We start from the raw sequence: 23,878 nt of genomic DNA on the forward strand, positions 1-23,878 counted from the left end.
GACACATCTGGCTCAAAATACAGGTGAGAGTTCCTACAATAAAGCTACTTAAAATATATTTTTTGCTTAAGATGGCTGAGCCTTGCTTAGAATCATTCCAATTCTCCTCCAGCTTAAATAAGACACCCACATACCAGACCATTCCATCTCCTATTTTAATGAGATCCAAATCTGTCCAGGATTGTCAACAGGCATTACAGCGTAGATTTTTTGAGGACTTGCAAATCCAAGAGAGGTTAAATTTCTGTAGACTAAAGCAACATTAATCATACAACATTGGCCATAAACATTGATTGGTACTCCATACCAGAAAGTGCAGCTGAAAAAAGCACATGGATTTTTTTTCTTTTACAATCCAGCCCATGGAACATGGGTTGAATAGAGACCAATACAAAATAATGAGCTCACCTACTGTTGTTGTGTAATAAAATATAGGATCAGCTAGAGGTGATATTGCAGGAGGAAAACTTAGTAGGTATGACAGGAGTATGGGGGCTAAATATAATGACAGGAACTTCACAATGCGTTCTTTATGAAAGTGACAGAAAAAGCAAAGGAGGCAAACTGTGCTGTGCCACAAGCATTAAAATCACAAGATACTGAAGAATAATTTTTGGTAAGACATGCATTGCTAAACCTCTGGCTTAAGGAAAAGAAAAAATATATATAAAAGGGAATTGTAGGAAGAATTGTATTAAGGACTAGTTGTCATGAACACTCAACAACGAAGATGACGCAAATCTCAGTCTAATCTGCAAGAACATGTATTAACTGTTACTGAGAGCCACTTATTTGATTAAAGTGCATTTAAAACAAAGAAATTAAACAATTTTAAAGCCTACAATTCACTTCCTTATTATCAACTCAAATATCCGTACACTGTAAATATTTAGGGTATAGCTTTATCTCCTCAGCAGTGTAAGTCAATCTCTGTCTGTCTGAATTACCTCCGGTGGTGAACACTGCGTTAACCCCAAGTCCCTGCACTGAAGGCAGTATCAGCAGAACGAGCCAGCTGATGACAGAAATCAGTGTAGATCTGGCACTGACAGACCTCTGCAAATGCCCTACACAACTCTTCCACAGGTGCCAGTGGCCAGTTTGTGTAAGACCCCAAACAGCTGTATGTAAGACTTTCTCATCTTTCTTTGGATATGATCGTTTAAAAGCAGATAACCCTAAAAACATTGATGATAAAGCAAGAAATGTTTGGGAAAAGAGGCTGAATGAAGTAAAAAGTTTTCACTAGAGCAGTAGGAGGAGTTAGAGGGAACATGTTCAAGGGCCTTGTTTATCAGTGTGTGCAGTCATACAAAAATGCTCATCATTGCCGTTGTCTTCTACCAAAGCAGGACATGGTGACAGATGGAAAGAGACAGCTGGCTAGGGTGCAGGGCCTGTCACCAAGTTTTCCTAGACCCTTCCTGGGCACTAGGTTTTTTGAGCCCTAGCACATTTCCATCTGCTCTTTCCCCTCCAGTGAGGCTACTAAAGCTCCCTTCCATGTTTTTTCATTAATGAATTGCAGAGAAGTTTGGGATGCTGTGATGAAATGCACGTGAAGGTATTAATCATAATACTGACAAATGTATTATAATATACAATTCAAGACATAGATATTTAAAAGCCATGTTAAAATGAAACTAGCCCTGTTGTGTTCAGGGCATTCAGCTGAGGAAAGTGAGTCCCTGTCAGGCAGCTGGTCTGTTTCAACACTTCATTACTTAGCCAAAGCATGCCCAAGTTTGCCATTCTGTTATTGTGGAGTATATCCTATAGTGAGATATCACACTGAATGAAACATCAGCAATTAATCAATTAATTCTAGAAACTTCTAAGGGAAGTGAGAATATTCAAAGTCTACAGTCATTGTTAGTTTCAAAGAACCTGCTTGCAGACTCACTGAAAACACTGACTGCTCATGGCACTCAGCAGAAGGAAATTGGCCTCAGAGCTGCTGACGTGACAAGGGAGAACCGTTGCAAAGCTTTATGCAGATGACCAGAATTTGAGGGGGGAAAGGGGGGGGTTGTTCTGTGCAGTGAAGCCTTTGCAACAGTTTGTTGTGTTATGGAATTTTGCACTAAATGATTTACACTGTGGTAGGTATTAAGGTTTTTAGGAATTTCCTGTCAAAGTCTGCATTAATGCACGTGCAGAAGGCTTCATCGTGGCCAAAATGAAGGCCAACATCCAACACTGAGCTTCCCCAGGGCTGGCAACTGTGCAGTTTTGACATTTGGCAGTGACCCCACTGCAGACATCATCCCCCAAATCCCCAGCAATGAGGCCACTGAGTGGCTTAGGGGGATTGGTAATTGGATACCTCACCCCAGGTCACCGCAGCCTGGCTTCAGGAGCACTGAGGGCTTTCCATGGCTCAGATACCACTGGGTGGTTATTTGGAGGCATAAGCAGAAACTCGTGTACTATTTCAATGCAACAAGCAGCAGGCGAGTCCACATATAGGCACAAACATTATGACAGTTGCCAGCCTGCTAGAAACATTTGAGTGACAGAGTATTTGCCTGACAGAAGTTGATTAACTCCCTAATAACAGATGGGATTATTTCATGTTCAGTTTTAGCTGGATGCTCGGAGCACCAGGGCCTGTACGGTCTTTCACAGCTGTGAGAGACAATGTTTTGTGCTCAGCCCTCTCTCCCTCCAGGTCATAAATGACTTTTTGAAGTGTTTCTGAATGTTACTGGAAGTAATTTGAGGACAACATTAATTTAGGTTTTCTATCTTAGCCATATAAATTCAGCAAGAGCAAAAATATATTCTGCAGATATTTTTAGGCACTTTCCTACATAGGAGAAACTAAGAGCTCAGCATTTGAAACCTCAGCTAGTCCCTGATGAAGATAAATACCTTCAGTGGGCTGGAAGAGCAATCAACTGGAAAACATTACTGCCAAGGTCAGTATTAACCTGAAGCCTCTAGAGTCAGATCCACAGCCTTGTCAAAAGGTCGGATATTAGGAAGAATTTCTTCTCAGAGTGGTGAGGCGCTGGAATGGGCTACGCAGGGAGTGGTGGAGTCACTGTCCCTGTGAGTGTTTAAGGAAACAGTAGATGTAGTACTTAGGGACACAATGCAGTGGGCATGGTGGGGATGGACTGACGGCTGGACTAGATGATCATCGTAGTGATTCTATGAAAAAGGCGGCTGATGAGGCGGACATAGGGTACAGTAGAATCCTGGCAAATCCACAACCAAACTCTTGGTCACTCTCAAGTGTGAAGCTCTGTGATGATGATGGATGTGTCGCTCATACATGAGTTTCAGCAGCATGGAAGCCTCCACTTAGAAAAAGAAAAAAACAACAAAATTCTGGTGGGCAGCCTTATAAATGTGCAATCATGTCTATGGAGTGGCACACAGGTCACAGCTTGACAAGGAGCAGCTGAGTGGTATCACACAGCCACAGCTCTGCACAGCACCAGGAGGGATTTATGTTCTCCCTCTTCTTGCATGCACTTAGAGCATCAGCACAGAAAACAGAGAGATCCCAGAACCAGAGAATAAAACAAGGGAGGTGACAGCCTCTTGCTGCAGTGAAGACTCCTGGAAGTGGTGAGAGCTGGGGGAATGTTTCTAGTCCTCTTGCTTATGGAGCTTCACCATGTGCGGCCCCAGCCTGCCTCTCCCTGCCAGGCTTTGTCAGTCAAGAGGCAACACCTCACACCTGGAAGGGCACCCCATGGGGTCAGGGGAGAGACTCTGAGGACCACCCTTTTAGACCAGAGGGTATCACAGGGCAGGAGCCGCTGCCTGCCCTGTGAATGCTGTGCTCCTGTACCTTGCCCCATGTCCTACAGCAGAGAAGGATCACACAGTGCCACAGTGCTGGTACAGGCTGCACCAGTAAACAAAGGCTCCTGCTTCAGGTGTGTCAGCTACAAAGGTCAGCAGGTTTGGTCTGTTTCCCTCTGATGTGATCCTGTTCACAGTGCAAGATCCTGTTGTATTCCTGCAGTGCTTATTGCTGAAAAGTAATGTTCAGGATTGTTGGAGCTCACAGTGCTGAAAAAATGTCAGAGTGCGCTGAGAGTACTGAGCACAGAGGAAAGGCAAAAGTTTTACACAAGAAGGACACAGGTTTTACATGGGAAGTGTTGTCCTTGCGTCATGGCACTTTGTGCAAGACTCAGATAATCAGGTTTGGGTGTGGGTGTGTGTGTGTGTGAGACAGCCCTTCGGGGAAGAAATAGGATGCGTGACTCTCAGCGCAGAAAATTACTAACAGAATACATGCAAAGCTGAGAGCTGATAAAATCTCTGTAATCTCCTGCTTAATCTGCTGCCCTCAAGAAAAATCTGTTGACTTTACACACAAGCTGGCCTGAGCACACAGCAGCGCAGCGCTGCCCTGGCTGTGTCTGATAATTAACGGGCTGGCATTATCCTAGCCGCATGGAATCACTGCAGCCATTCACTCGCACTCGAATTTTCCCCACCCGGTGACCTAAGTAGCACACAAGAGGAGGAAAAACAGATAAATAAAGAGAAAAGAAAGAAAAACAGAGGAAGCCCCGGCCTCCCTCCCACCGCTCCCCCACGGTGCGGCGCGGCGCCGGGCTACAGCAGGTGCGCAGAGAGCACCGCGGGGAGCGGGGCCGGCAGCCCCCGGAGCGCGGCGTCCCCTCCCCAGTGCGGGGCGGCCACGTGGAAGCGCGGCTCTCGCCGCCGCCACTTCCTGCTCGCCTCGCCCCGGCCGTGAGACCGGCGGGGAGGCGGCGGCGGCGGCTAACGGGAGGAGGGAAAGGGAGGCGGGGAAGGGGGGAGGTTTTAAGAGAAAAAGAGAAAGGAGGAGGAAAAAAAAAAAAAAAAAAAAAAAAAAAAAAAAAAAGTTTGTACGCGCAGGCAGGAGGAGAGGCGCAGAGCAGCGGGCGAGGAGCGGGAGCGGCGGCGGCGGCGAGCCGTGCGGGGCGGGGGGCGGAAGCCCGGCGGTGCGCGGGGCCGGGCGCTGCGTGCACGGCAGCGGCGGCGGCGGGAGGCAGAGGGCGGACGGGAGGATGCGGCTGAAGCTCGGCTTCCTGCTGCGCGCCGTGCTGCTGGCGGGCAGCTTCTTGGGGCTGCTGCTTCTCTGGTCCTCGCTGTCGCCCCGCGCCGAGGAGCCGGCTCCCCCGGGACGGGTGAGTGCGCGGCAGCGGCGCCGAGCGGGAGGGGGCGGCGGGCGGGACGCGGCGGGTGCGGGGCTGCCGGTGGGCGGCCGCCCGGGCTGCGGCCTGCAGGCCCGAGAGGGGAACGCCGAGACGTGGGGTCGGCCTCCGCCCGGAACCGCCGGGAGAGTGCCTGAGGTCGGGCCGGGGTCCCCGCGACCCGGCCGGGCCCCGCTGCGGGGTGGGGGCCGCGGGCGGGCAGCGTCCGGGACCGCGGCCCTGCCCGGTTCGGCGGCGCGCCGGGCAGCGGGCGGGTGTCGCTGGGGAGCGCTCATCGCTCGCACAGTCGCTATGCGCCGTGCGTCCCGCCAGGAGCTGGAGCGTGCCCTAGGGATGCCCCCCCGTAGTCCTTCTGCCGCTGCCCCCACAGTTGCCGAGAGTGAGCCGGATTGCGTGAGGGGAGGTAGCGGGTCGCAGGCTCTAGGAAAAGGGCGTGGGAAGCTATGGGATGGGCGGCGGTGACGAGATGCGGGCACGGCGGGGCTGGAGGGGAACGTAGACTCCGGAGATGCTTCAGGGGGTCAGGAGAGGAGATCTGCGGGGCTGTGGCCGTGCCAGCTTCGCCGGGTGACTGCCAGCGGCCCCTGACAGCAGGGTCGAGGCAGGAGGTGGTGTGTTCTCCTACGGGAAAAGCAGGTGTGGGACGGCCGGTGCCTCTTGGAGGAGATGAGCCTGGAGGAGACTGGACGAGATTACTGCAGTCCTGGAAAAGTCGTTACAGTCTACAGTGATTATTATTTTAAAAGTGATCCCTTATGATATGTTGGCTAATGATCTTGGTTCTCTGTAGCGGGCTGCTCTGGGTAATTGTCAAAGGGCAGCAAGCTGACATAATTTTTGCTGTTGAACAATGGAAATGATTTTGGACTTCAGCAGATGCTCTGTCTTCTGAAGCTGTTACATTTTGCTGTATCGTGGCAGTTACTGCCGAGATAATGGGCCATCACGGTTTTTTTCTTAAGATATACAGTTTATTAAGTGGTGAAGTTCCTGTAATCTGTTTTTGTCAGGCACAACATGGGCTTCTCTGGGTAGGGAGAATTCTTCAGGAATTTTATTTGCAAACCTCCTGAGAAAACATCAAGAAATAAACATTTCGCGTCAAACCAGTTGAATTACTCATCCTGCGTAGGAAAGAGCAGACCTGCTGGTGAGCATCCTCTGAGGGAACATGAGTGGTGTGGCACTGCCAAGCAGAGCAGTGCTTGTGCTGGGATTGCTGCCTTGATGCGTGCAGGTGCTGTAAGGATCCCATGCCCCTTGTCACAGGGTGATCACCGGGTAGTGGTGAGCTGAACCCCCATCTAGGTCTGTTGATGTGCTCGGCCTAATCTGGGAAATGTTTCTGGCTTGTCCACATGGCAGTGAAAGAGTCGGAAAGCAGCTCTCTGTCCTGGTCACCTCCCTCCTTGCTGGAGGAGGAGGCATCTGTGATAACCACCTCAGGAAGTAATTTGGTCTTTGCTGGGAACAAATATAATTTTCCCAAGTAAACACTGTCGAAGATAATATCTAAACAGAATACACGGTTCGTTAGCAAGACCAACTATTTACTTTCATAGTGATGTACTCAAAAGCGAGGAACACATTTTATCATCATTCTCAAGGACATGGCAGCATTATTTGTACACTCATGCCTTGGTCTGCACTCTTCCTCAGCAGCCTCTCAAGCAATGGGTGCCGGAGAAGCCTCAGTGCCTGGCGTGCTTCAAGGCCAATAGATCCATGGCTGCTGGGCAGGAACACAGTGCATGTGTGTGTTGGCATGGGGGCTGCTGTGCTGCACCTGGAAAACACTGCATGTCTTGGTATAATTTCAGCCCTGTGCTGCTAAGGGTGTACTAGGGGCTGGTTCTGTGAGATGTAGGGCCTTGCAAGTGTGTGTGTTTGCTCTGCTGTTAGCTGCCAGAAAGTTTGTTAAACTGGAGATGACAGAGTAATTCTTCTTCCCTTACATCACCCTCCTTTGCTTGTGAAAGTCTGCCCAGCAGTAATTCAGCTTCTCACAGATGACCTTGGGCAGCACCGTCCCCACTCTGCGCTGTGAGCCCAGGCACGGCTGAGAGCACAATTTTAATAACAGCCAGGCATTAAAGAAACAAAGATGAACAAAGAGCTGCCTTGCTCTTTTTATCTTCATAGCCATGAATCTTTTCCTGCTTACGGCAGCAAACACGGATGGGATAGACTGTAATACTGAAGATTTTGTAGCAGTTTGTAACTATGTATCTTTTTCTATATAAAAAAGTACATTCCCTCTTCAAATATTGCTTTTTTTTTTCCCTACCGATCTTGAAAGATTTGAATGATCTTTCTGAGAAGCTAGATAACTTGAGGTACAGAGCTTCCAAAGGAAAAGTGAAAGTGGAGAAGTGGCTATTTAGGAGGGAAGTGAAAACATAGTTAATTTTATCCTTCCTTTCTGATAGGAGATTACTGCAGATGGATATATTCAGTGCTATTGAGAGTGTGTTCAGAAATTGGGGGAACAACACTTGCAGAGCTCTGTTTCTGCAAAATGTCATTCTGGGACAAAATGTAAGATTTAGGGGTAGGCTGAGTAAATAACAGATTTAGTAGCAGTAAGAACACCTGCTCTCTGGCAGCAAGGATCGCAAAGGTACCAACGCATTAGTTGGGTGTGCACACAATCTTCTTTGTAGCTGTAAGAAAAGATTAGACAGTCTTTCTTAGGTAATCACGTACTTGTTGTGGAGTCTCCGGGATGTTTTCTGTTTATGCTTTTCAGAATCAAGGACGATGGTTGTGGAGCTAGTAGGAGACAAGTGAGAATGCTCACTGTGAGAAGATTGCTGCAGGGAGCCCAGCTATGGTGCTTGCTGGTCTTGAGTGAGATATGTTGCTGATTATCAGCCTCGGAGGTACAGCTTTGCAAACTGGTATTGCCAAGGAGAGAATAGGAGCAGGAATGCAGTAGGCAGAGCCAGTGGGCTGGAAAGGTAAAGAAAGATTCAAGTCTGAGAAGTTGAAAGTGGCATATTTGAGAGGAGCCTGGTGTAAATTTAATGTCGTGAACTCTCTACGTCTGACCAATTACAGAGTGGAAATGACCACATCAGTATCGAGATGCTTTCAGTTAATTATTTAATTAGGATTTTATTTATTTGTTTAAGATTTGCTTAGCCTCCTCAAGGCAGTGCTTGAAATACAACTTAGCGTGCTCGTGGATTATGTGGCAGCAGTGTAATTAGTGATCTCCTGCTTCTTCTGATCTTTGCTGGACCGCTGCAAGAAGGTCATAGAAGTTGCCCTGTTTGTTTTCCATAGGAAGAAGAGATAATAGGAAAGTGGTCCAGCACGTTTTATCATCCATAGCTCAGGAAGCTCATACGAAATGTGATGTAAGTATGCAGCTGACTTTGCACAGATCAGAAATGCGGTGGTGAGATACTAAAAACCGTGAAATAAATTCTGTATTCTGAACTCTTCTCAAGTGCAGGGAGGAAAACTTCCTGAAACTTCAGTGTGTGCTGCATAGCCTGGTATTTAGGAACTGACTACTTCATGTTTGGAACCCTGCGGCGTTCCCCAGTGGCTGGTAGCTCATAGCTGCCTCATCCAGGCCACTGGTGGGCCTGCAGGCGAGACTGCGGCTGTCACCAGCCACTAGGGCTATGTGCTACAGTTCTCATGTGGCCACCTGAAAGTGCAGGATTTATGATGTGGAGGAGTTAGGAAAATAAGAAAAGAAAAGCAAATGGAATTTTTCAGTGTTTTCTCATGACACCTCTTCTACCCTCACTTTAAAGGCCGCTAATATCCTGTGTGCCTTAGCTGGATTGTCACTGAGGACTTAATGGCAAGTTGCAGACTAAACTTGAAGTGTTATTGTGGTTTAAATTAGATTCTTTGCAGTGGAAGTCTCAGTGGAAATTCGTTGCTCTTCCTTAAGGGATAACAGCAAATGCACTTAGAAGAGAAACTGAGAATTGGGGTATTTGATGACATTACTGGAGGAAATGCAGGAGCAGAGCTTGGAATCAGGTAATAAATCTAATGCAATGGGAGGAGTTGTATTCAGTTGTGATGGGATTTGAGCACGAGATTAGAAATCCAAATGGTAAGTCCATGGTGCACCATGGCGAGCAAATGGTCTCCCCACAATTGCTTGCTGTGGTTAGATGCGCTTCAGCCAGTGTCTTATTTACTGATTTGCCTTTCTGTAGTTGAGTGAGACCTGAGACGGAGGGCACCAGTTTGGCTTTTGCCAATCTTGGTATGGAAATTTTGCACAGGGGGGCAGTGAGTATGCTGTAGCCTAAGCGCTGCTGTTCTAGCAAGTAAGCTTCACTCCCTCCCTTCCCGTTTATCACAGCAGTCTTCAGTATTGCTAGTGACAGTAATAGGCAAAATGTTTTGAGATATTAAATGTTAATTTTTTTTAATGCGTGCTTTCATCTAAATTGGCTTTGAAAAAGCTTGTAAAAGTCTGTCACCCTTGGGAGAGTGTAAAAAGCCCAATCTCTATCTTATTAAAAATGAAGTCTTTTGTCAAATGCTTCCAGTTATGTTAGAGAATAAATGACCACAAAGTGGTTTTTTGAATAATGTGAAGAAATGAAGAAAGCCCTACATAGTTTCTACAATTTGGGTATACGTAGACAGACTGCATTAAAACTTTCTTGAACTTTTTTTTTTTTTTTTTTTTTTTTTTTTTCATTGGAATCACTACTAATAAGTTAAGTAAATAACTCATTATCTCAAGTCTGTTAATTATGTAGAAAGCTACTCTTCTGCAGGGAGCAGTTTAGCACCATTTAATATGTATGTGACAAGATGCCTATTGTCCTATTCTAGCCCCAAGTATTACCATTTGTGACTAATGTAAATTAAATAACAGCTGAAAAATGGCAGATGCTAAGGCTGGTGTTTGCTTTTTAAGAATCCCATTGCTGGAAAAGAGTTCTTAGTCCAGGAACCTTTGGCGGCGTCTTAGTGGCCACACAGTGGGACATTAAAAATAGTATGCTATGAAGTCCTTACTTTAAAAGGTGTGAAAATCTAGGTAGCAGTTCTGTCTTTTTTCTAAAGGATCAGAATCAGGAGATGGTGGCCGAGCTGAAGCAGTGGAAGTTCTGTTACTATTAAGTTCAGCAATCAGACAGGGCCCAGTGGGTCATTAGGGTGCAGCCCAGAGAGGAGCATCGTGCAGAAGTGTGTGGGGGTGTTTCATCACGTGGCCAAGCAGCATGCACCTTCCCAAGCTCTGTAGAGTTAAAATTGCTTGTACTGAGCTGGCATTCCCTAATGAAGAATGACAGTATCTTTGTCCTATTTTTGTCAGATATTAAATCAGCATTACGGGAGACTGCCAAGTGGAAATAGGGCAGGATAAGCTGTTACGTTAATAGGTTTGACTTCTACCTTGGAGGGGGGTGGATGCTTTTTACAGAAAATAGGCCAAATAAACTAAGAGAAGGATTCTGAGTCTGGTAGCAGTTACATTTAATTACTGGATTTCCTCTGTAAGTGTGGAAAAAAAGGCTGCTGCGAACGATTAGTTTAAAAATAGAAACATGCTGCTTAAAAGGCCGCCTCCTCCATCAGCTTTCTTTAATCATTTTCTGAATTAAAGGGAATTTATCCTGCGTGGATCTGCCTTTAACAGCCCACCTCCGCCCTGCAGTGCTCTAGATTTAGGCGCTGTTTTGGCGAGTGAGGTATTTTCTCCTTGTGATTAATAGCAAAACCAAGGAAGCGCATTCAGAAAGCGCAGTGCACCCAACAAATGGGAGCGGTACGCAGCCTGCCGTGTGTGTCTTGGCAGCCTGTGATACCATTCGGGCTTGGATGTCGGGGCATGCTGGTCTTTCAGTCAATGCAGGTTTTCAGGGAGAAAATATAAAAGTCAGGGTAGATTTCTGAAAAGTTAAACTAGGTGTTAGGCTTGTACTCAATAGTGAGTTTCTGGAGTGGATTTTTTTAGTTTAATTGTAGCATCCACCTTGAAAGAGTTATGCACCTTTCTGAAGGGCTGTAATTACAAACCAGCTAGAGGAGAAAAGTGATGTTTGTAGTCAGTCTTCAAGTGATGATCTTTATTGTGTTCTTCCAATTCGTGGTTAAATGGTTTTGATATGTTTGTTTTAATCATTTGATACCTCATTAGAACTGGTAAGTCTGGAATTTGAAAAGTCAAATTCTTTGCAAGCTATTGACGGAATAGGCTGTGACTTTCCTATACATGCACTTCATAGCATAGAATTTCTATTTCCTGAAAACCCATGGAGCTCCCGTTTCATTCACTTGCAGGCATAACAATATTTCCTTACCTGGCTAAGTAGATGCTACTTCCTGTAATGAAGAGGTGATACTTTAGAAAGGATTGTATCAAGCAGACATACCTGAGGAGGGGAAAGCTGTGGCTTTTCACTGCCACTATTAAGGACAGAAAAATATTAGTCTCTACTCAGCTACCATTTTCATTTCTTTCATTTTCTGACTTCAATTGCTGCAGGCTAGTAGGCCTATCACTTTGAAGGCTTTTTCTTCTTTACACGTAAGCATGCTTTCTTGCAACTCACAAAGCACATGAGGTTTTTTTCCATATTATAATATTGTACTTATTTCATTTTTCTCTTACTACCTTTTCTTGAATCCTTCATTCTGATTACTGATTCCAGTGACATTTTTTAGTATTGCTCTTGCTTTCTAAGCTGCAGCTCATTTTCTTCTGATTTCCTCATGGAATTCTAGGCTGCAAAGAGCAGCAGCCAGCACTGGTGCGTGGTATACTTCTGAGCAGCAGGAGGGGGTTGGAGAAAGGTATAAGGTAAAGCCAGTATGCTACTTTATATGCTGTTTACATTTGGAAAACTTTCTTTACAGCTGAAGGTCTCAATATATAAGTGTTAGCAAAATTAAAGCATGAGCAGATGGTGCTTTGCCCACAAAATTTCTTACTTGTTTTGTTGTCTTAAAAAAAATTTGGCAGTGAAAATGACTTAGCAATAACTGTTCTGACTTAAGGCTCATTACTTGAATAAGGCAGACAGTATTATGTTAGCATGTTTTAGAAAAAGAAGTGCAATATTTTGAACAAAATTGAGTAGTTTTTTTCATAGTTGAATATTTTTGTCAGAACTTCGGGATTAAAAATTGCTTTGTTTTTAACCTGTCATAGAAGATTTCCCTTTGAAAGATGACTAGAAAACCATGAATAGCATTTCAATAGGGTTGAAGCATAGCAGGATTTCATTTTATTGCTCATTTCCTGCCTTTATGGATTTGAGATATTTAAGTAGTGCCTTTATTTTGAACTAGTTAATAAGAATTCTAGCAGTGTCAATCAAGGAGGTATTTATTGTTTTATTGTGTTAATTTGTTGTAGAAAATGCATCATTTAATAACATCTAAAATTAAAACAAGAAGGAAACCAAGCTGCCTGTTACAAGCATCTTGGACGGTAATGCCATGAGCTTTCTATTCTTCCTATCACTGAAGGAATAACAAAAAAGACAATATTGAGATAACATGTTCTTCATAGAAAACAAATTGTTCTCTTCATGCTTTAGTCTTGAAATGTGGTTTGCTACACATGCACTTGAATGAGGCCTTGAAGTCAGCTCTTCAAGGCTTGTATATATGTGCTTTATAAGCAATGCATGTGTCAATGTGCATTTATCATGCATCTTAGATTGCTTCACCTGCTAAGCATCTGGTAATCCATCTCCCCAGTGTTATTCTAATATGCCAAAGTCTTCTGAAATGCTTTAAGCAGCAGCTATGAAATATGTTCTTTTTTTTTCTCACCTCTTCCATGTATTCCACCTTTATTTTCTTCCCCTTTATGAAATACCCTTTTCCAGGGCAGAACCAAGACATTCACTAGTGCTTAGCTTTAGGTCAGTGGTCTGCCAAGGTGGAAAAGGGGGTTGGTGGTGGGGACTTCGATTTTGGTTGTGGCTTGTTTCTTCTAATGGAAGAATGGCTTTTAGTGGTTGTTTGTAAGTGTATTCTAGTTGTGGATGTGCACGCAATTGCCTGCTTCTCATTGGAAAGTGTTTAGCCAGCAATTCTCAAAACAAAAGAATACTGTGTGTGTTTCCTGTGCCTCACTTCATACTAAAGGGGCAGAAGAATCCTCTACTGCCATCAGCTCCAAATGCTGATATTTCTCCCTCAACCTCTGAAGTAAGACTGAGTGACCAAGATGTCCAAGAGCTGAAGCCTCCTTGTACCTTCTTTCTCTCTCTGTTTTCTGATGTAAAATGTTTGTCTTGAAGACTTGCATATTTTTCAGCAGTGTACACAGTTTAAGAGAGATTTGGCTAAGGAAGACTACTGATTGGACAGCAAGGCCATGAAGCTGTTTAACAGCAGTGGTGAGTTCTTCCTGGCAATGCATGAAGAGACACTTGAGTAAGAATCCAAAGTGGTGATGCCATAGCCATTATTTGGTGTGGAGAAACAAAGGGGCCAAGATACAGAATCATTATCTTAGTGAGCAGACTTGCCTTCTCCATGGGTAGCCAGTCAGTCAGTCACTTCTCAGGTGGCTGCCAGATTCTCCTCCTGTTGTTATCTTCTACCAAGACTTGTGATGACGGGAGCTGTCAAGTTGTTTTGATAAAAGGGAGCAGACTGCCAGGATAGTTCATGTAGCCTTTAATCTTTGTGTATGCCTGAGGGGCCTTGGGAAAAGGAAGATGGCAGGGAGCAGACTGGATTAATTTTTCTGGATGAAATGGATATGTCCTAGGGGTTGGCCTACTTTAAAATAATGAGAATTCTTTGAAACGTGCTGTCCTTGAGCACATTTTCTGTCCTACGTCGCCTTTCTGTGATTCCACTATGCTTGTGTATTGTGGTTGGGACTTGCAAGAGATGCTTTCTGCCTCTTTGGTAGATGGTTATTTTGAGGATATTTTCCAACAGTGCGTATGTGTAAACCCAAGCTAGCTTGACTATATGTGTGCAGCAAAATGCACATCAGGGCACATGTAGTCAGATGCACTTAGTTACTGTCAACTAAGCAGCCTCTCACTTCTCAGAGGAATACTAAGGCATGGGATCTTTGTGTAATTTTATATTTACAGAAATTGAAAAGCTTTTTTTTTTTTTTTTTTTTTTTTTTTTGCCATAAAAATTAACTTTCTAAAAATAGTTCTGGATGATCATATAGGGTGACTAAGGTATGATGGGATCTGCACTAAGAAGCTTGATATTGATTGCTGACTGACTGCAGCCAGCACAAGTCTGTGTTACTGTAATGACATGCACTGGCTTTTGCAAGTTCACCTTCATATTCACTCTCATCCTCACATGAATACTTCAATTACGCTTTTTTTTTTTTTCCCCTTCTAGATTTCTCCTTGTTGATTCTTTATTGGGATTTAGGGATTTTAATTAGGCTTATTCTCATGACCCTCAGCATGAAGTCAGCTCTTCAGCGCATGTATATACGTCCTTTATAAGCCGTGCAGCAACTTAATTGTTTTCTTCGTTTTCAGTGTAAGACATTACACTGAATATCTGAAAGGTAGGAAAAAATACAAATGATTTGAATACCTCTCTTGATTTTAGCCTGAGTAATAGCTGGACAATCTGTCTTCTAACAGGTTTTTCACAGGATATAAAATGCTAATGTTTTTGTGGAAAAAAACCTATTCCTTTATAAACTCTGCAACTCAAGTCTAGGATTACAGAAGTCTTTACAGCCTTAAATGCTAAGCACTAAAGTTCCCACTGGTAGACTTGGCCCATTAGCATTACTGCAAAGGAGAGATGGCTTGAACAGGTTTTTGAACAGGTTTCATCTTGCATGATATTTGCAAGACTTTAGAATTTAGTCTACTAAAAACTTGTCAAAATACAGTTTGCATTTTAATCCCAACAGTCCTCATTTTGAGGAATGACTCACAGCTGTTAATTTCTAAGAAAAAAAAAAAACAAAAAAAAAAACCTCTTATCTATTAATGTGGTTTATCTAACAACCATAATTCATTTTTTAATAGTACCAAAGGCATAATGTTCCAAACAGAACTTATTATACTTTTAGGACGGTGCTTTAAAGATACATTTAGTAGCTTAACTAGATAGTCTTGACTCTGATGTCTTAAAATGTTCATCAGTGAGAATACTTTCAACTATCTGAAATAATTGTATTTTATCGTCTTCCTTTTTTCATTCCCAAACCAGAGATTTGGTAAGCGGGGAGTGAAATTCTTCTGCACATTTACTAAAAGGCATGTATCAGGGCTACTCCAAAAGCAATACCTCCTATTTTATTATGTTGACCCACGGTGTCAGAGGCCACTGTTGGTAGTACAGTGGTAGAGGTTGAACCTTCCCATCAATATTCCATGACATGTTGCTATGTGACAGATGCTGGAAGAGGGACAGCCTGACAGAATGGCATTTGACATGGAGGTGTGTGTGAAGCAAAGGGGTGGAACTGAATTCTTCCTTAATGAAGAAATGGCACCCGCTGTTATTCATTGGCTCTCACTAAACATTTATGGAGACCGAGCAGTGGATGTGAGCACAGTGAAGCAGAGGATGCTGCATTTCAGCACTGGTGATAGTGACATCAAAGCCACATTCTAGATGACCATGCACAGCTGTCACACTGCAAAATGAAGAGCATCTTAATCAGCTGTGTGAATTGGCTAACCGTGATGACTAAAACAGTTGAAAAACAGTGTTTTGTAACTGACAGTGTGCTCTATCAGTTAGTTTTATTGTGCTCTTTGTAGCTGTAGTTTACATGCAAATAAATAGGAGGTATAGCTTTTGGAGTGACCTATGTGCTTTTATTTTTAAGATCAGTTTTACTTAGAATAAGGTCTTTGAGGTCCTTTTCAACCCAGGCCATTCTATGATTCTGTGATTCAATGAAAAAGCTCCACAGCATCTGTTTCTTTCATGCATTTTACAGAATAACTGCAGCCCCATGTTAGTGGATGGTATTTGTGAATGGGAAACTGCATGTCAGTGTGACAACAAGGCTTAGTTCTTCTGAAGTATTGTTTATGTCATTAACACTTAAATATACATGAAATTGGCAGAAGCTTTTTGTTTAAGTGAGAGGTGAGATGTTTTTTTTTCTGTAACACACTTTGCTTTTGAAGGGTTTTTGTTTCTTTGTTTGATTTCACAGTTACTTAGATTTATTTTGTCTGTAGTCTGAGGAGATGTGGCCAGCCTTGGATTGGTAGGTTCCTTAATTTAATGCCCTTTCTTATCTAACTCTGGAGGTGTAAAAGATCAGATGTAAGAGTGAGAAATCACTTGCTAATTTTGTTTAATTTTTTATCTTATGTGGAAGGGAGTTCTGCCTGATGCTTGGGTGCATTTCTCAAGAAAAACATGGTACTTTAGAAAAACACGTTCAAATCATAACACTGTGAAAATAACTTCTTTTTTATGAGAACTCCTACTGACACTTGGGAGCTTTCCCCAAAAAGTAACCTCACACAGTGCAGGGACAGCTGCTGGACATTCACATCTTCTCCTCAGGTTGAAGAACATGCAACTCTCTTTTGTTCTATAAGAAGGTGAAAATGTTTGCTTTCTTTAAGTGCATTTTTGTTTTAGAAGAAATAGGACAAAAGAGAGATTCGTGCTTAAAGTGTAACTGTTCCTCCTGCATTACCATGGCCACTGACCATCAAAAACACTGGAAGAACACTGTTGGGTGTCAGGGAATGTGAACAGCAAGAGTGGCTCAGCCCACTTCAGGCAAAGTGTTTTCTTGTTAAGGACTTTCCTTGAGCAGGAATGCTTGTGTTATTTCTGGTTTCTGTGACTGAGATAGGGCCTGGGTGTGGCAGCAACTCAGAAAACTGCACAGCTGGGCAAGCCTGCATTTTTTTCTGATGATCTTATTGCACCACATCTATCTGCTTTTGTGTGTCCAGTTCCTCAGTGCAGCACAGGGGTCTCCTCTGAGGGAGCAGAAAGGCTTAGAAAGAGAGAGGCTCTCTTGTACCTTTTAATTAAAACAAACAAAACAAATCCTGAAAGAAAAAAATAGCAACAGTCAGCCCCCCTGTTAAGCCAAGCAGCTGCTCTCATGCCAGACTGGTGGTAATTTTTCTCCTGGGTGCCCCTTGAGATCCTGAGGAGGGCTTTGAGGATGGCTAGAACTCCAGTTTTTTGTGCATTTTGGTGTTAGGGCATACACTTGTCTGTATTTTTCAGCTTCCATGGCTGTTTTTTTCACGTTCCCAATTGAACTGTCAGCACTGGTGTTCACCCTGCTTATGGATGCCAGGTTCCTTTGGCTTGCCTGCATGGCTTGTTTTGGGGAGTCATTGATCCAGCTCCGTGTGCAGACATAGAGGTGCTTGTGTTGGCACACAGAGGGGATAAAAATGTGTAGAGGAGAGAAGTAAAGCATTCATCTTACTCTCAAACAGTGGCTAGAAAAATTACCAAACATCCAGCATCTATCAGACAGAGTTTTAAATCCACAACAAATTAGAGAAAATAAAAATGCAAAGTCAGCTCCACCACACCGGCTAAGATCAGTATTTTTCATTTATTTGTTCAGCAAGTCCTAGGTTTATCTTATAATTCATTTTCATGATGTTCCACTGTTCACCTTGCAGCAGAGATAAAAAATATCACCTTCCGGTCTTACTGTATCAGCGTATCTACAATCTCAGGAAGATAAATGTCAATGTAATGCATCACAGTATTGACATTCTGAAGTATTCCAAACTTTCCTTTTTAAATAAAGCAGGGAAGCGAGACCTGAATGCCTATACTCAGTAGAAAGAATAAGTGAGTGATTTTCTTTTTTCTTTTATTTTTTTTTTCCACATTTAATACAAGTCTGAGTTCCTTTACAAATCTGCAGCTGTGTCATACTGCCGAGAATTACATAACTGGAAATGCCATACTGAACAAAGGAAAACATGCTGTCTCCAGGTAAAATATTATGTCTGAAGTGACTTCTATTGCTTGGGCTTTCAACTGCTCCTTACTAAAGAGATGAGAGTTCCTGCTATTCATGTTCTGTTGAAATTGTTAGAAATGAAAGCTTATTTTTAAGCTGAATTAAATGCGAAGTGGAAAAAAAAATACCTAGCTTTAATGAAGTCAAGAAGACAATGCCATTTTTTTCTGTAGGACCGTAGGATAGCTGGAGCTGGAAAGGAATTCAAGAGGTCCAGCCTCTTGCTCAAATCAGGGTCAGCCATGGGGTCAGACAGGTTGCTCGAGGCTTTGTCTGGTCGGGTCTTAAAAGCCTCCAAGGAAGGAAACTTCATGACCTTTCAGTCTACCTTGTTGCAGTGCTAGGCTGTGGTCATGGTGAGAATTTTTCTTGTATCCAGTTGGGTCTTTCCAACAATTTCTACAAAGTATCAGCTGACCTCTTCATCACTTCCTGGTGTTTTTAGTTTGCCCAAGTCTTAGAACTTTAAAATACTTTAGTTATACTTTTTTTTTAATTACTTTTTTGTGTATGTGTTGGCTTGAGGCTTTTATTTATTTTTAGTTTGCAAGGACTGTTGAGTGGAATAGGGATTTAATCATAATTACATCTCACTAATATCATTCTAACATTGAAAAATGTTAGAAGTAGCAAGTAAAGGCCATAGTTTTCCTAACTGCAGTCATTAGCACCTACAGTTGATGCCTACATGCTTTCATGTATGCTTAGTGTTTATGGAAATTGCTACAGCTGCCAGCAGCTTTATGGAGTCAAATAGAACCTGAAAAAATGCTTGCAGTCATTCTTGGATCAATTTTTAACTAAAATTCCATTCTAGTTATTTATATAGAGAGTTTGAGTTGCCAAGACTTCTGAGTTCATAAGAAAAAATCTTTAGAGTAAATCAGCATCAGTTAAAAAGATTGCAGTTCTTCAAATTTCAAATATTTCTTGATATTCTATTTCAGTGCTGTGAAGACTGACTTCTATTTGTTGCAAGCAGGGAGTGTGTCTTTTTGTCTGCTGCATGTAGAAACAGTAGATTGCTACAGTCATCTACTGCTGATTTGAATGCAAGAAATTGCAGCAGGCAGTAAGAGGCACTTTTGTATTAAAGCCCATGTTAAAAAAGGAAAAAAGACTCTTAACTCTGATTGAAATTCTTGTCACTTAAAAGGTAGAATGTTTGTGAACTACAGTATGTCTGATGTCTGGTGCTTTATACCAGTGTCTCTGAGGAGTTGAAAATGACAGTGTGTACCCTGTAAGTCCAGTGCTCCCTATGATTTCTAACAGTGTTTCCTGGTGTGGACAGAGAGGAAAAGAGAGCAGCTGCTGGAGTTTGATACTTATTTCTCATAGTTGCTTCTTGACCGAGGGATTGGTGTGCACAGGTAGATGATGTTTATTCAAATTTTCTCCAGTCCTGTGGTCAGAAATGCCAGCCTGATTGTACCTGAGCTGAGTCATGTGAAAATTTTCCTCAGAATGGTTCTTCAGATGTAGGCAGAAGCCTTGGAGGTTGTTCAGGGTTAAGGGCTGAACCTTATTGCCCCAATAAATGTAAGCAGGTAGGATGTCAGATCCCAAGATTTGAATGCCAGTCTTGGACAGCTTCGTTCTGAGATTGTTTGTACCACTGCAGATCACCAGCACTAATCAAGTAAAAGTCAAGGCAGTCTGCTTTTTGAGCTCCAGTGGCAGCATGTCTGCCTATTAGAACTCATGGTCTCACTACGAGCATGGTGATTTTCCTGCTCAAAAGAAAAGATGCTGCATGGAAAGCATGAGCTAAGTGCTAGTCTGGAAGGGTGGTGAAGAATAGGGTACAACAGACCAGAGATCTGTTCAAAGAAGTTTGTGGATTAGGTTCTAGTATTCTTGCTGACTATCTAAAAGATGCAAAGAATAAGACTGTGTTCACACATTATATGGTTCTTAAAGCAAAGCTATGAAAAAGGTTTTGACATTCCTTACAGAATTACAGAATTGCAGAGGTTGGGAAGTATCTCAGGAGATCATCGATCGAGTCCAACTCCCATGCTAAAGAAGGTTCTCTGCAATAGGTCACACAGGTAGGCATCCAAATGGGTCTTCATAGCGGGAGACTCCACAACCTTTCTGTGCAACCTGTTCCAATGCTCTGTCACTCTTACCATAAAGAAGTTCTCTGCACGTTTGTGTGGAATTTTGTATGTTCAAGTTATAGGCCATTGCTCCTTGTCCTATTGCTGCACACCACCGAGAAGAGTCTGGCCCCATCCATTTGCATCCTACCTCACTTTAGATATTTATGAACATTAATCATATTGCCCTCAGTTTTCTGTTCCCAAGGCTGAACAGACCCAAGTCATTCAGCCTCTCCTCATACGGGAGATGCTTCAGGACCTTTATCATCTCTGTGGCCCTCCCGGACTCCTAGGAGATCCCTGCCTTTTTTTGAACTGAGGAGCCCAGAACTAGACACAGTATTCTAAGTGTGGCCTCACCAGGCGCAGGAGAAGAGGATCACCTCTCTCAACCTTCTGGCCATGCTCTTTTTAGTGTACCCCAGGGTACCATTGACCTTTGTGGCCACGTGGACACACTGCTGGCTGATGGTGAACCTTTTGCCCACAAGGACCCCGAGGTCCTTTTCCACAGAGCCCCTCAACAGCAGGTCATCTCCTAAGCTGTACGGATGTGGTTATTCCTCACCAGATGTAAGACTCCACACTTCCTCGTGTCCACTTTACAGCAAAACAAGAAATGTCATCAACTGTATGTGTCACAGAAAGAGAAGTCAGTTTATGAGGGTTGGTTTCTCTGTTCAGTAAATTGGCTCTTGCTACTTTGGTATTCTTTTTCTTTCTTTTTTTTTTTTTTTTTTTCTTTGTGCTTCCATGATATGTGTGATGTTGATAATATTTTTAATGTAGTTAAAACAGATAAGAGTGTACCTTACCTCAACAATTCAGTAGGATATAACTGTAATTTATTGGCAAGTACCACACAGATTCTCTTCAGTATCCTGCACAGAAAAGATGCAGGAAAGAAGAGTCAGGGAAAAGTGAGACAAAACACAGTTGATCATAAAAAGTGATTTCCTCTTGCTTGTCAAGCAGTCCGCAAGGTAATCATGTAAATACCGAGTCTCCCAAATCTATTGGGAGTTCAGATGCAATTTTCAGAAATGCATTTTAGACTATGCGTAATTTTCATGCAGTGCAGCTTTGGCTTTGGCTGGCTGTTTCTCTGAGAAAGCTTTCAAAATGGTAGGGTTGATCAAATTGTGAAATGCAATTTAAAATAAAAGACAGAAATAGGCTGTTGTAAAGCTCGAGAATGGTAATGGTATTTCAAGATAAATGAAAATCTAATCGTGCAGTTTGTTTCTTAATAGTAAGAAATATGAAATGAAATTGACAGATGACTGAAAAATTGAGGCATACAAGATATAGCACAGAAGCCTGCATCCCTTGGTCAAGCACGTCCATCAGCAGTGGATTTATTGTATTGTGAATGTAATTTGCTCACTGAGGTATATAAAACAGATGCATGGTTTTTAAATATCTGTCTGTCTCAAAAGATTGAGGCATACGGATAAAGTCCTGCAATCCTTCTCTACTGGGTTTAACTAGTGCAATGCTCATAGCTGATGCCTGGGGGGCTGGAAAACATGACATTACTTAAAACATTAGAATTTATGGGAACTTTTGTTTATTTCTCAGACTTCTTCCCTATGGATTGAGAAATAATAAAGTTGGTTATTTTTAATAGCAAAGCTTTGGGTTATAAATTCTAACTGCTTGGCCTCTTAAATTTCATAATTTAAATGTTAATTGTTCAAGTCTAGAAGAAACAGCCAGCATGTTTCTTTACTCAGTCATTCTTATGGGTGCCTTCTCTATTTGTCATCCATTTGATGGCAAAAACTACTGAAGTTGCTTGTGTGCAGTTTAAAGTATGTGCATATGTGGCTGGAGTGGAATACTGCTATAGAATTAGCAAAACTACCTCGATCAGCTTATAATAAATTCACAAGATATTAATATAATATCATTGTTTTTATTTTTAGGTATTCAGGATCTTGTGTTCTTAATTTTTGTGAATTGTTAAAGGTGAATAGTCCAAGAGATCTGCAAGAGGTGAAGCTCATTTTAGCTAGGAAATGGGACATGCATTCTACTAGCCTCTGACTGGCAGTGCGGATAGAGATGGCAAAGCTCAGATGAAGATCAGTGTTGTTTTGTGAGTTTGTGGAGTTTTATGGAGCTATGGGCCAAAGGTCATAGATGAAGACCTGGTATCTGGAGGCCCTTTTGAGTTTTATAATCCACGCTGATTTAGATGGTCTATTAAGCAATTGTCCACTTTGTTCTTAATACTGGTAATTTTTCTGGTCAAGCATTCACCTGATCCTTCCAGAGAGGAAGACTGTGGACAGTTGTCTAATTGTGGTTTGAGGATAATGGCTGTTTCAGAATAGTGGCTAGCTTGCAACAGTGCTGATGTTTCACCTTGATTGAGTCCCTTGCTTCTCTATCAAATATGTCCCTTTCTATCTTAGATCCTGGGGAAAATGATTTATAGGCCAGCAAAGCGTTGGTTATTTGAATTATTATGAAGGAATTTATTGTGTCCCAAGAATATTTCTGATTATTCTACACTTAGAATAAAACGAATAAATGCCTTTAGCTTTGCTCTATTTTACTGGTCTCGAATATCTAGTTTCCTGTTTTAAAAAAAAAAAAAAAAAAAAAAGGAAAAAAAAAAAAGGATTTTAGTTTATCAGGCTGCATTGTAAAACATTTTGCTTGTGAGATTTTCTGTATTATATGGTCCAATGCCATGTCTCCTAGAAAAAGGCTACTGAAAGATGAAAAAGCAGTACATGAATCTGAAGATCTTGTATGCAAGTTGAAGGTCTGAGTTGATGTTTTTCTTTTTTTTTTTTTTTTGTTTTTTTTTTGGAAGACTTCACTGTTTCCAGATGTTATGTGAATCATTCAGCACTGTTTTCAAAGCCTGGTCAAATATGTAGGTTTGCTCCAAACCACATAGTGATGTGCAGATGGCAATACTCCTAATCTCTTGGAGCAGGGAAATGGAGAGGCAGTTTTGCACCTTCTGCAATAACTACAGTACGTTCTTCCAAAGGGAATTTCTGATTTTTCAATAGGGTACCCAGCTTTTCTAGATGAAAGAGGTGGAAAAAGCTTTTACCTCCAGCTTTTTGCCCCTCTAAGATAGAGTAATCAGTGGCACCACCTTAATCAAAAAAACTGTAAACAGAACTGGAATGCTACCTATGCTTCGAGAGGGATTAAAAGGAGAACAGAAGGCTGCATTGGAACAAAATACATAAAACAAATGTTTACATAGATGAGTGATGATACTATTGATTAGAATCAGACAGAATGGTGAGCATTTGGAGATTTTCCACAGTTTTCATCTGCTTAAACAATTTTTTGGAGTTGGCTGTGGCCTTAGAAGTTACTTGTTGCATTTTTTTGTTGTTTAAAAATGCATCCTCTTATCCACTGCTTTGTTCTTTCTCCAATACCTGCTGCACTTATTTTCCAGTGTTTTCTGAAGCATTTGTTTAAGAAGAAAGTCACCTTGCTGAACATCCCACACAGCAAGGTGCCCAGTGTGCTGCCTCCGAGTTGGGAAGTTAAAGAAAAAATATTTTCATGAAGCTTCTTCAAAGAAAACAAGGTTTAGTTTTAATAAGCGTGTGATGTCCTTCCTGTGAATAGATGTAGCTTGTCGTCTCTCAAGTAGCGAGCTATTATAGGCAAAGAAGGAAAATTGAGAGCGATTG

The 23,878-nt window shown here is 42.4% G+C and overlaps 1 protein-coding gene across 2 annotated transcripts in view; it reads left to right on the forward strand.

Moving 5' to 3' along the window:
• The first annotated feature begins 5,007 nt into the window (after positions 1-5,007).
• Positions 5,008-23,878, forward strand: part of GALNT7 (polypeptide N-acetylgalactosaminyltransferase 7) — a 68,210-nt gene continuing 49,339 nt past the window's right edge. For both annotated transcript variants that reach the window (XM_042871602.1, XM_042871601.1), the window contains exon 1: positions 5,008-5,141. In XM_042871602.1, the coding sequence (XP_042727536.1) occupies positions 5,022-5,141 (120 nt within the window). In that variant the 5' untranslated portion in view covers positions 5,008-5,021. The remainder of the gene's footprint in view (positions 5,142-23,878) is intronic.

This window comes from Lagopus leucura, unplaced genomic scaffold (assembly GCF_019238085.1).
Source record: "Lagopus leucura isolate 7727_CA_CO unplaced genomic scaffold, USGS_WTPT01 Super-Scaffold_100004, whole genome shotgun sequence".
Taxonomy (NCBI): Eukaryota; Metazoa; Chordata; class Aves; order Galliformes; family Phasianidae; genus Lagopus; species Lagopus leucura.